The sequence below is a fragment of the Nyctibius grandis genome, chromosome 17 (assembly GCF_013368605.1).
Source record: "Nyctibius grandis isolate bNycGra1 chromosome 17, bNycGra1.pri, whole genome shotgun sequence".
Classification (NCBI taxonomy): domain Eukaryota; kingdom Metazoa; phylum Chordata; class Aves; order Nyctibiiformes; family Nyctibiidae; genus Nyctibius; species Nyctibius grandis.
In genome coordinates, this window is record NC_090674.1 from 2149531 (window position 1) to 2162146 (window position 12616).

At 51.8% G+C, this 12616-nt stretch overlaps 1 protein-coding gene across 1 annotated transcript in view; it reads left to right on the forward strand.

The window, feature by feature from the left end:
- Window positions 1-351: 351 nt before the first annotated feature.
- Window positions 352-12616, forward strand: part of IGSF21 (immunoglobin superfamily member 21) — a 48922-nt gene continuing 36657 nt past the window's right edge. The window contains exons 1-2 of the mRNA XM_068415086.1: window positions 352-399; window positions 10543-10651. Of these exons, the coding sequence (XP_068271187.1) occupies window positions 352-399; window positions 10543-10651 (157 nt within the window). The remainder of the gene's footprint in view (window positions 400-10542; window positions 10652-12616) is intronic.

Sequence of the window (12616 nt, forward strand, 5' to 3'; positions counted from 1 at the left end):
TTACACCTTTGGGAAAGAGCCTCAAAAGTGTGGAAATAAATGGAAAACTTGGCTGAGAACTTCCCTCATGCCCAAATTTCACCTGTTTGCGTCGGCACGTGTTGCCTGTTATTTTTATTTCTCGCTGGGTGATGGACAGTGCTTAAAGTCAGCATTTAGAGCAGAAAACACACGCTCCCTTCTGAGATGGATGGATGCTTCCCGCTCCACGAAACGTCTTATGTGCCCAAGGTGATACAGACGTAGTAAGAGCTCCCCTGACAATATGTTAGAAATTTATAGTTGCTTCAAACCAGCAGATTTATGGGCTGGGGGAAGGTAAAGCTGCGTGAAAGCAAAGTAGGTATAGGGATGCAGGAAGTGAGTGAGGAGGAGGAAGGTCTGGATGATGCAGCTGGTGTAGGTCTGTCTTGGTGGTGTCAATACAGAGGGTGAATTGGAGCAGAGGAATTGCAGTGAATTTGCTGGAAAATTGCAGTTTTCCCCCTGGCAAAGGTCAAGTTGGATGAGCAGGGCAATCCCTTAGGGCTATGGGTGGTGGGAGGTGTGCTGGGAAGGGGTGCAAACATCATCGTATGGGATGCAAACCTCATCGTATGGGATGCGAAGAGAATTTAGGAGGCAGGGATGAGACGTGAAAGGAGATGACAGCTGAGGGAGGCTTGGGTGATGTTGCTTTTGCAGGGGTGTAAACAGCCAGGCAACGTGCCCGACGGCATCTCTGCTTAAACACGTGTCGGCTGCTGTTTGCTCCGGTGGAGTTGGGCCATGAGAAGCGGCGAAAAGCCACTCGCCCCGCTGCCAGCCAGGATTGCCCCGAGACAAGCCCTTCCGCCATGGAAATCCCTCTGCAAATGTATCAGGGATGTGTTTGCCTTGCTACAGGCAGGGAAACGGGGAGGGGGGAGGTAGGAGCCAGCCATCCCCCCTGCTCCTGCCGTGCCAGGGAGACAGGCGAGGGCTGGAGGGGACCTGTCTCATCGCATTTGGCTGCGTCCCGGTGAGCCCTGCCTTCCCAGCCTCGGCTTTTCCCAAGGTTTAGGGCATCTGCAGAGGAGCTGAGGTCGAAAGGGGATACAGGCAGGGCTGGAAAGGCTCCCGCTGCCTTCAGCATCCCTCCTCGGTCCCTGTTTGGGGAGGAAACACCACTCAGGGTATGAACCCACCTTATTCCCCAAGACACAGCCCTTTTATTAAGTGACTTTTCCATGCAAAAATATATATACTATCCTATTAACATCCCATAAACCCACAACCTGTGTTGGATAAGCCCCGGATCAGGCCCCCGAAATACAAGTGAGCTCAGGCACAGTGGAACAAGGCACCAGAAGCAAAAACGGCCTGACAGCCTTTTGCAAGTGAGTGATAACGACAGACATCAGTAAATAAATAGCAGAGATCTCCGCACCAGAGACGGCAGCAGGGCTGGGTTCTGCTGACCCTGGCATCGTTGCTACCTGAAGGGAAAAAGGCTCTATAAAATATTGGAAAATATAAGTAATAGGAAGGTGGACAGCGTGATGGGAGGGAGGTCTGTGTGCTCCCCGAGTTGCTACTCACTCCGTTTGCAAAGCGAACAGCCGCAACGGGAGATGCTCCCAAAATGTATTTTAACAAAATATATTAAATTCCCAATGGCTTATGGCCACGTGCAGCAGCCCTGAGCCGACAGGGAGCTGCCCTCTGCTTTTAAAAGGTGGTTGTCCCTCTGTCCATGTGTCTGTCCACCTGCTGTTGCTTCTCGAGGTTGGAAACATGTTGTACAGGTTGGATTTGGGGCTGGCAAGATGATTTGAGGGTTTTTCCCCTTTGCGTGGAGCAGCAGCTGGATTTTTCTAGCTTTACACTGAAAATTTCCCCCGTGAAAGTGGCCCTGACCATTTAGACAAGGAGATTTATATTTTTTTTTTTAACAGCTGCCAAGTGCCAGCTCTGCTGAACCAGGCTGGAGCTTTGCAAACGCTTGGGACCCACCATCCCTTCTCCCCATTATCCCAAAGCATGCTGCATCCATGCGTGGGTCCCATTTTATCCCCAACATCCCCACGCCAATGCTTCAAGCCCTTCTCCCCAAGCAGAAATCAATCCCCCGGTACGCATCCGAGGGCAGGTTGCTCTCCTGGACCCCTCAATGCATATTGAGGATAAATTTGTAATTATTCCTCAGCCCCCAAATTATAGATATCTGTGTTGAAATCCCAAATCCACCTTCCTTGTCAGTTCAGGCTTGGCTCTTTGGCTCTTCTTTCTTGCTAATCCGTCACCGTGCCTTGTCGTGACCAGGAAATATTATTTACCCCTTTTTCTGCTCTTTTCTGGGCTCCTCCGTGCCCTGCCAAAGTCACCATCAGCCTCAAACAGGATTTGTCCCCAGGGGCTCGTAGCTCGGCCAAAAAACCCATGGGAGGCTGTAGGTAGCTCCGACCCAGCACCAGCTCCATCCTTTACCCTCTCAATTACATGGTAATGCATGTTAAAATTACAAATTTATTTATAGCCTCTATTTTTTCCTCTCCCCCAACAACTCCACAATTTTTTACAGCTCATCCGCCGTAACAAATTCGACTTCATAAAGCGAAGGCGCGGGTTATTATTGCCTTATGGAAATAAACGGGAGCAGCCGATCTTTATTCCCAGGCCTGGCATTTGTCTCCCTGAACGCTTAACACGGTCTCGCTCGACACTTCGGATTTGTTCCAGTCGCTAAAGACGGCGACAAGCTTGGCTCAGGGCTGGGGTATTCCCTCCCTCTCCTCCCTCCTTGCGTCGGATAGTGCTGGTGAACACCCCATTATTTGTTCACCAAGGTGATGCTCCTTTGCAAACCCCTCATTATTTGTTCAAGGAGGGATACTCCATTGCAAACACCCCATTATTTTTTTGTTAGGGGGATGCTCTGTTGCAAGCCCCTAGTTATTTGTTTGCTAGAGGGGTGCACCTTTGCAAATACTGTGTCCAGTTCTGGGCCCCGCACTTCAAGAAAGATGTTGAGGTGTTGGAGCGAGTGCAGAGGAGGGCAACCAAGCTGGGGAAGGGTCTGGAGGGTCTGACCCACGAGGAATGGCTGAGGGAGCTGGGGGTGTTTAGCCTGGAGAAGAGGAGGCTCAGAGGTGACCTTAGTGCAGTCTACAACTACCTGAAGGGACGTTGTAGCGGGTGGGAGTCGTCCTCTTCTCCCGGGCAACCAGCGATAGGACAAGAGGACATAGCCTCAAGCTTCGCCAGGGGAGGTTCAGGTTGGACATAAGGAAGCATTTCTTCTCAGCAAGGGTCATTAGCCATTGGAAGGGGCTGCCCAGGGAGGTGGTGGTGTCACCATCTCTGGAGGGGTTTAAGAAAAGACTGGACATGGCACTTAGTGCCATGGTCTAGTTGCCATGGTGGTGTCAGGGCAACGGTTGGACTCGATGATCCCAGAGGGCTCTTCCAACCTGATTGTTTCTGTGATTCTGTGAAATCCGTTATTTCTTCACCAAGGTGATGCTCCTTTGCAAACCCCCCCATTATTTGTTCAAGGAGGGATGCCCCATTGCAAACCCCCCGTTATTTGTTCGCTGGGGGGATGCTCAGGAAGAAGGCAGCAGGGATATGTGCCAGCTCTTTTTGCTAAACTCTGAGCTTTTGGGGCAGTTTTCTTGCAACCCACTTGATGTCGCAGAGGATTTGGTTGCTGCAAGGGAAACCCAGCTCATGCTGGGAGAGGGCTTGCCCCAAACTTGTGAGGGCTGAAGGAGGGATGGAGCCAATGGGACGGATGTGGTGGCATCTCTGCCATACGCCATCCATTGGCCACCAGGGAGTGGAGTTGCCCAAAAAGCCAGCAGGGTTTTGAGCATCACCCCGTGGCGTGGTCCCTTGTCCCAAACAGGGAAGGACCATGGGGGAGGTGACTGATGGCCACGCTCTGCTCTTCTTTATCCACTTGCTCATTTTTAGAGTGATTTTCTTTTGTTTTCTACCCATGCCATGGGGGAAAAAGCTGAAGCAAGTGTTTGACATGGCTACCAGCATCAGAAAAAGATCCTAAAGTTGTTGTTTAATATTTTTTTAACCCATTTTCAAGGCTTGATTGGGCACTAGTGGGTTTTTTTTTTTGAACTGGGATTATTGGGGCAAAAAGGGGAAAAAAGGAGCATTTTTTTCTGTGTCTAGCATTGCTTGCTGGCAATTAGTTTGGTGAAGATGAGGATGGATGTAATCCCTGGCAGCCTGAACAAGAGAAAATAAACCCATGAGGTTGGTCCTGAGCAGGTTTTGAGGCCGTTTAACCCATCTATGTGCAAACAGCGTGTTTTTAGTGCAAAAATGGGGTTTGGGGGAGGCTGGAGGATGATATTTTCCATCCCCCTCCGCAAGATGTGTGGGGATGGAGGTGGGAAAACCGCTGTGGAAAGGGTGCCTGTAACTTTTAATCTTATTTATATCTACCCCGTGGCTGTCATCAGCCTATTTATACAGCTGCAAAGACGTCCTCTCGAACGTCTTACATGTATATATATATGTGCATGTGCACTTTTATATTTATACAGCTCCTTGGAGGATTTATTTAATGATGGGAGATGTTTCTTGGAGGTGTTTGGAGGAAATTTAGGGTCGTGAGCTGGTTGAGGTGTTTTTGGGATGAGCATTTTTTAAATTTTATTTAAAATTAATATAAAAAAAGCAAAATATTTCCAGTGGTGGTTGGTGTTAAAGCAAATTTTTTTTTCCCCTTCCAACTTGGAGATGCTGTAGGAGCACTGGGTACACCGGGCAAAGCACAGCCCCCAAATATAACAGATAATTATGGGACCAAATTTGGGGGAGAAAGGTTATTCTAGGATGAAAAGAAAATATTAAGGTTTCTGGCAAATCATGGGTTTGGGGGGAAAATATGAGCAGCTGAAATGTTTGGTCTCAAAGACAGCTGTAATGTTTCAATTTCGGGGTTTTTTTTAAAGCAGAAGTGAAGGGATTTCTGTAACAAAATGTTCTTTGCAGCTGAAAAACTGAAACCTTCCATTTACGGAGAGGGAGAGAAAGGCCACGCTAATCCTTTCAAAATACTCCCAATTTTTCTAGAAAACATGACATTCAAGCCCAAAAACCCTCCCTGAGTGACTTACAGGCATGAAATACCGCAGTGTTTTTTAAAAATGAGGTTTTTTTCACTCCCCCAGATCTTCATTTTGGTGGAAAACAGCAAATCCAGCCTTAATATTGACTCACGGGCTCGGGGGCTGAACATACAGGGACGTATATTCTGAATTTTGCCCATATAGAAGGGGTGTTTCTCCCCCATGTGTGACCATATATTTAGCTATAGGGTCCCATTTTGGTGCATAGATGAAGGAAATAAGGACTTTTTAAACGTATTAGCCACTGGCATGGATTTATAATTATTATTATGAATAATAATAGAATAATTATGGCCACAAACACCAGCCCTGGGAATTAGTCAATGCATGGTGGAGCTGAAACAAGAGGCTGGGTTGAATAATACCTTAATTTTGAGAGATTTGGGGATAAAAGCACATTTATGCACATTTAGGCTGTGGGTTCGGAGGTTTGCTCCAGCCCTTCTGCATCGATGCCGGCACGTATTAATTATAGTTTATTAATTACGACGTGCGTGTTATGAAAATCCCCTTGCTAACATGATGCTGCTCTTTTGCTCCTTGTGGTTTTCTACCACTCGGCTTGTCAAGGGAGGAGAAAAACATTGAAAAAAATCACTTTAATTCCCTCCTGCATCGTAGGGCTCAGATGCTTCGTGTTACCTGGCCGGAGCGGGCTCAGTTGGGGCCATTCAGCGTTCAATGAGACGCTAAAAATAAACGCAATGAGATTTTTTTAACCAAGGAAACGATGCTTTGGCTCCAGCTGCTCTGCTAAGAAAAACTTGTGGCAGGGATGCCAGAAAAGCTGCGTTTTGGTTGTTTCATTTGACAATGGGGTTTTTATAGCAGAAAAAATGGATGTTGCGGGTGGGAAAAGCCAGACCTTGGGCTACTGCGGCGTAGGAAAATGGTTTGGGGTTAAACGCGGCGTGTTGGGTCATCCCATGATGATGGTTTTTTTGCTTGTTGACTGCTGGTGTTTCTGGGTTTGATGGAAAAACTGCTTGCGAGGAGAAAAATGGATTATTTGAAGTCAGGCACCTGTGAATCGATTTAATTTTGCCCCAGGTCTCCAGCCATCGAGGGGTTTGGGAGTGCTGTGGTGGGGTACGTTTTGCCATGAGGTAATTAATCCCCATTAACACTCATGGGAATGATCTGCTGCTAATTACCTCTTCGCTCCGTGGTTTCGATAACGGGAAAGGGGATGGGAAAAGGAAAGGGTTTTTCTCTCCAGGCAACACGGGAAATACCTCCTCTCCCTCCTGATGGCTTTGCAATAGGGACCAGGGGATGCGGCCGAGCCCAGGTGCTGGGATGCTGATGCTTTTGGGCTGAATTGATGTCACTTTAGCTCATAAGCGATGGAGTTTTGCAGATGGAAGACCAGAGATGAGCACCCTCCATATCACCCTTTAAAATTAAAATTAACTTCTTATTTCAGCTCTGAGTAAATATTTTCCAGCAGTAGGGCTGGTGGAGGATCCAGGTGTGAGGGACCAGCTGAGACCCTGGACACGTTACATAAAGATTTCCCACATACGGGGAAAATTTGGGTTATTCCAAGCTTGATGGGGACTTCCTTCACCAACTCACTTTGCCGAGGAGCATCCCCCCAATTTGGGATTCGCCCCATTTTGGGAGGCACTGAGCTCCCAGTGAAGGGCAGGGGGGAGCTGCGTGCTGCTCTTTGCCTGTCTCCTCATTAATCTTGATTACAGAACCCTTGCGCCCGAGTTAATTTTTCTTGTAGATGCGTATCAGCCGTGTAGCTGGGAATCTCTCAAAAGCTAATGAGGAATCGCATCCTCACCACGTTATTACTCGGCTAATTAGTACATGGGCTTCTTCTGGAAAGGTCAGGAGAGAAGAGTTGAGAAATTTTGCCTTTTGGAGCCTTTTTTTGGTGCCGTATTGGGGTCACCGAGGACGAACGGAGGAGACTCGCCCGCAATACCCTGCTCTGGATCTCAGCTGCTCCCCAAGGATGGCGGGGATGAGGCTTTGGACCTAGTTTTCCAGGCTGGATCCATCCCTCATGAGGATGGGAAGGACGGGGCTGGAGGACGACAGCTCCATCCCAAAATAATGGTTTTTTTCTAGGGGGATGTGGTGCCTGGAGGAAAAGATCCAGCCTTTTGCAATGGGATGGGGCTGCGGGGGAACCCTTATTTATTAAAAAGAATGAAATAATCCCCATCATGGTCCAGATGGGTGTGTTTGTCCGGGGAAGGAGCATCACTCCCCATCGGCTCAGCTTATTTAATGCCTTTCCAGGGGACTGAAGCCTCCAGGGCTGTCAACCAAATCACTTTTCCCAGCCACTTGATTCACCTGAAATTAAAACCCAAGCGAAACCCAACCGAGCCAGACACCCAATACGAACGACAATACTTTTATTCAACAATTATTCAACAATTCAACTTTTATTCAACAATTTACAGCACTTACTGTCTCCTCCAGTGTCCTGGGATCCGGTTGATGGCCTGTGTGCTTCTCTCTGGATTTCGCTGTGCTCAAATATTAAATCTGGAGGCTGCTAAAGATGCTTTGCCATGGGAAAGCGAGTCCTACTCCAAATATTTTGGGATATTTAGTTCATGCTTCTCTCACTGGCTCATCACTTTTGCTCCAGGGAAAGGTTGTGCAGCCAAAAGGCAGAGCCGGGGGCCAAAATTCAGGTTGAAAAGGCATGGGGTTATTTTTTTTTAATTATTATTTTAATTTTTACTTTGCAAGGAGATAGAGCGCAGCTGTTAAACATCTCTGCATCACTTTGATCTGGAGGACTCTCCTCCACTTCCCAGCCTCAAATCTTTGCCTCCTTAAGCACCTCGCATCCGAGGGTGGGAAAATATTGCTCCGTGCAACCTCCTTGGGGAAAATTAAAACAAGGTTATTCCTGCTCGTTTGGGATGGGAGTGAAAAAGAGGATGGGGAGTGATGGAGCTGGGGGTTTAGGGCAAGCAAGGAGAGGAAAAAACATCTCAGCAGAGACGTCTCGGATGAGCAGCTCTTACAGGAGCTGACAGCACCATTTGGGGCGAGAGCGGGCTGTTAACCCAGCAGAGCGGCTTTAAAACAACACCAACGGCGCGCTTGGCTTGGCTGAGCTCGGTTTTACCTCAGGGCTGGCTTAGTTAGGCTGAAGCTTTTTTAGGGTCAGCTGGGTTTGCTGGGATACGGCCCCACGAGCGCTGCTTCTTCCTACCCTGGTTGTTATATTCAAAGGGGAGTAAAGACAAGGTGATGTCTCTCGGGGAGTCTATCAAACCCACGATCAAATAAAGCCAGATTTGATTTCCAGACATCTCCATGCAAGAATGAACCGTGGCTTTTCCCAGCGGGTGAAAGGCAGAGGGAGAAGGGAAAGAAAATCCAGCTCACTCGAAGGAATTTCAGCAACTAATTGATTTTATTTAACTTTTTTATTTTTTTTTTTGCGCTGAACCTGATTACTTTCAGGGTGGTTATTTAAGAAACAAACCATAACCGACCAGTTTTCATGAGACTGGTGTCACTGGTTGTGCTGAAATCTCAGCACAGGGGCTATTCCCCATCCCCATCCCAGCAAAACCTTTTACCCTGGTGCTTTTTTTGCAAATATAAGCCCCAAAAGCGGATGCTGGGGGGGTGGTGTTTTTATTTGCACAGGGCTGGTGTTGTGCTGCTGGAAATGAGGGGCGTTTGCGTGATTTTGGGTAGCGATAGGGTTAAGCTGGGCTTGGGGGCTGTAAGAAAAGGTGTTGGGGAGACAGGGGGACCTCGTGGGACTGGGAAAAAATCAAAAGCAATGGCAAAAAAGTTGATTTTTGCAAAGAAAAGCGGTGTGGTTTTGGGAAGTGCAACTTCTAGGGTGGAATAGCAACAGAAAGAGACCTCCAAGCTCGAGGAAAAGCTTCCTCCAGCCCCGTAATCTCCTCTGTTGCCGTGGTGTCTGCGAGCCCCGGGCCATCCCGCTCCCTCCCTGGGCCCTTCAGAAATAATATTCACATCTTCCCCTGTGCCCAGGAACTAATTAAATGTGGGGAGTTGGAGGAAAACAGGGTCATCTGCGAGCAGGGCCGTGGAGGGGTGCGCGTACCCAGGTGGTGTGTGGTTCTGGGGGGCACTGGACGGCTCCAGGGCTGGATGCTGCTGCTGGGGGCTGAGGGGAGAGGGGGAGTGCTGAAGGCAGGGGGGGCCCGTGGAAACTGCTGCCCCACGGCTCCCGCTGGCTGCACCGCACATCCCTGCCTGCCCCATCTCTGCCTGCATCCTGCCCCCCCTGCCTGCACCCCACATCCCTGCCTGCACCCATCTCAGCCTGCATCCTGCACCCCACATCCCTGCCTGCACCCACATCCCTGCCTGCACCCACATCCCTGCCTGCACCCATCTCTGCCTGCATCCTGCCCCCCTTGCCTGCACCCCACATCCCTGCCTGCATCCTGCCCCCCTTGCCTGCACCCCACAATCCCTGCCTGCATCCCTCCCCATCTTGCACCTCAAATCCCTGCCTGCATCCTTCCACCCTGCCTGCATCCTGCCCCCCTTCATGCACCCCACATCCCTGCCTGCACCCCACTCCCTCCTGCATTTCTCCTCCTCCTGCACCTATCTCTGCCTGCACCCCACATCTCTGACTGCACCCACATCCCTGCCCGCACCCCACATCCCTGTCTGCACCCCACCCCCTTCCTGCACCCCACTTCCCCATCCTGCACCCAGCACCCTTCCTCCACCCCCCCCTCCCCGGATCGTGCCCCCCTGCCTGGATCACCCATCCCCTCCTGCACCCCCTCCCTCACCATGCACCCCTCATGCCCCCCCCGCAAACCGCGCTCCCCCTCCTGCATCCTCCAAAACACCTCGCATCCCTCCCTAAACCGCGCCCCTTCACCCCCCCCCGATACACCGCGCAACCCCTCCATATACCGCTTTACCCCCCATACACTGCGCAACCCCTCCTGCAAACCCCCGTCCTGGACTGTGCACCCCCTTCTCCACCTCGATACACCGCGCCCCCCCACCATACACCGCGCATCCCTTCTATATACCGCCTTCCCCCCCTTTCCCCTATACACCGCGCCCCCCCATACACCGCGCATCCCTTCTATATACAGCCTTACCCCCTTTCCCCTCTACACCGCGCAACCCGTTCTGCCCCCCCGCTCCGCCCGCGCATCCCCTCCTGCATCCCCCCTCTGCATCCCTCCCCCTCTATACCGCGCCCTCCTTCCCGCCCCCTCCAGCACCTCCCGGGGGCCGGGCCGGGGCGGGCTCAGTTGTGGAGGGGGGGTCGGGGGTGGGCGGCCGCCAGCCCGCTCCGCTCCCGCTGCAATAAAGCGGCTTAGGGCGGCGGGATCAGCGGCGGGAGGAAGGCGGGGGGGACACGGAACCGGGCTGCCCCCCCCCCCGCCCCGTCCGCCCCCGCTATAATGCCCACTTGCCCCCCGGGCAGGGGGCTGGGGCATCGCTGAGCCCCCATGGGGCTGCCCCCCCCGCGGGCACCATGCGGACCATGAGCATCCTCTGCCTGCTGCTCTGGGACCTCCTGGACCTGGTGCTGGGTGAGTGTCACCCCCCTAAAACCCCTCCCCGGGGATAGGGGACCCCCCCTGTGGCCGCTGAAATAATGGGGTGCCCACCTGCACCCCGATAAACATGCGGTGGCTCTGGGCTCTGCACCCACCCGGGGCTCAGGGGGTGATGAGGGGGCTCTGGAGGGTGTAGGGTGGGGGGCAGGCACCCCGTTTGGAGCCGGTAATAGGGCACTGGTTAATAGGATACTGGTTTTGGAGCTGGTAATAGGGTACCCGTTAATAGGATACTGGTTTTGGAGCTGGTAATAGAGGACCCGTTAATACGATACTGGTTTTGGAGCTGGTAGTAGGGTACCCGTTAATAGGATACTGGTTTTGGAGCCAGTAATAGGGTACCTGTTAATAGGATACTGGTTTTGGAGCTGGTAATAGGGTGCTTGTTAACAGAGCACCCGGTTTGGACCGGTTAATGGGGCACCCCCTAACAGGGAAGTGGTTTTGAACCCATTAATAAGGTGCTGGTGTTGGACCTGTTAATAGGGCAGCTGTTAATAAGGGACTAATTAATAGGGCAGCCATAATAGGGCACTTGCTTTGGACCCAGTAATTGGGTACTGGTGTTGAGGGACAGGGTGAGAAGATGGGGGGATGCTCGTCCCTCGTCCATCACTGCGGGTTACCCGTATCCCCTGTCCCTGCCGCTCCATACTGGGGTTCTGCTGCGAGTCCCAGTCCTCCTCCAGCCCCAGCTCCGCTTGCTCCATACGGGGCGGGGGGGGTCTGTACTCTGGGGACCCCCATGGGCTTTTTTGGAGGGGTCTCAGCACACGGGGCCACCCCAGCCCACCCTGCCCCTCGGGCATGCAGGGGGTACCCCAAACCCTACAGATGGGAGGGAGGGGTACCCAGCAGGGAGAAGCAGCCCCCCAAATCCCCACCATCCCGGGGCTTTGCAGCTGGCCGAGCTCCTAAATGAACATCTGGACTCCCCGCTTTGCTTCGCAGAGGTTTTAATAAGAGCCCCCCCCCGCCCCGTCCCCAAAAGCAGGGCTCCCAGGAGGTGAAAATTCACAGGACAGGGAACTTTCCCCTCCTCGCGTCCCGGAGGCTGAGGGGGAGCCATGCAATTTAATTCCTTGTGCATTTGAACGCGATCTTCCTCCTCTTTCCCCCTTTTCCCCATGACCCCCCCCCAAATCACCCGCTGCGGGGTCTCAGGTGGCTGCTCTTTAATGAGCGCAGCGAGACCCGTCTGCTCTCCGGTGATGACGGAGGGAAGAGCAGAGCTTGCTCGATATCTCCTTTTTTTTTAATTTTTTTTAATTTATAATGTACTTTTTCCTCTCCGGAAAGCCGCCGTCAGCTGCTGCAGGGTGCAGGGAGGGGGAGCGGCGGCCGCGCTCTGCGGGGTTGAGCGGCGAGAGGTTGACACAAAGGAGCCGATTCTTCCCCCGGCATCACGAGCGGCTCCAAAATCATCCCTCGGCGACCACGAATCGCTGAGGTTCGCCAGAGCCTGGCTTGGATTTGGCTGAACCAGGGCTGGGAAGGCGTCGTGCATCTCCTGCGTCCCTCTTTGCCGTCCCCCCCGATGGGTTTTATGTCCTGTTGGGCTGCGGCTGCTGCTTTTTTCCCCCCCTCCCCGGTGCATCCCGAGCATCCCACCAGCATCGTGGTGCCAAACGTGCAGTCGATAATAAAACCTGCGCGGCTCACGGTGCCAAATCCAGTCCCACCTGCATCTCCTCTCCACCTCCAACAGTCTTAAGGTCACAGGTAGATAATTTTCAAGGAATAACGCGTCCCCCTGGTTTTTCCCCAGCATCAAGCTCTCCGTCACGGGTGCACGGATCATTTTTCTTCCCTTTCTCCTATTTTTTATCACCGCTAATTGGGCGATTGCTCTTCTGCTGCTGATTTGTGAGAGTGGGTATGGCTAAATCTGTGCTTGCAATGTGTGGTTTTTGGGGAAAAAAAAAAAGAGGTAAAAGT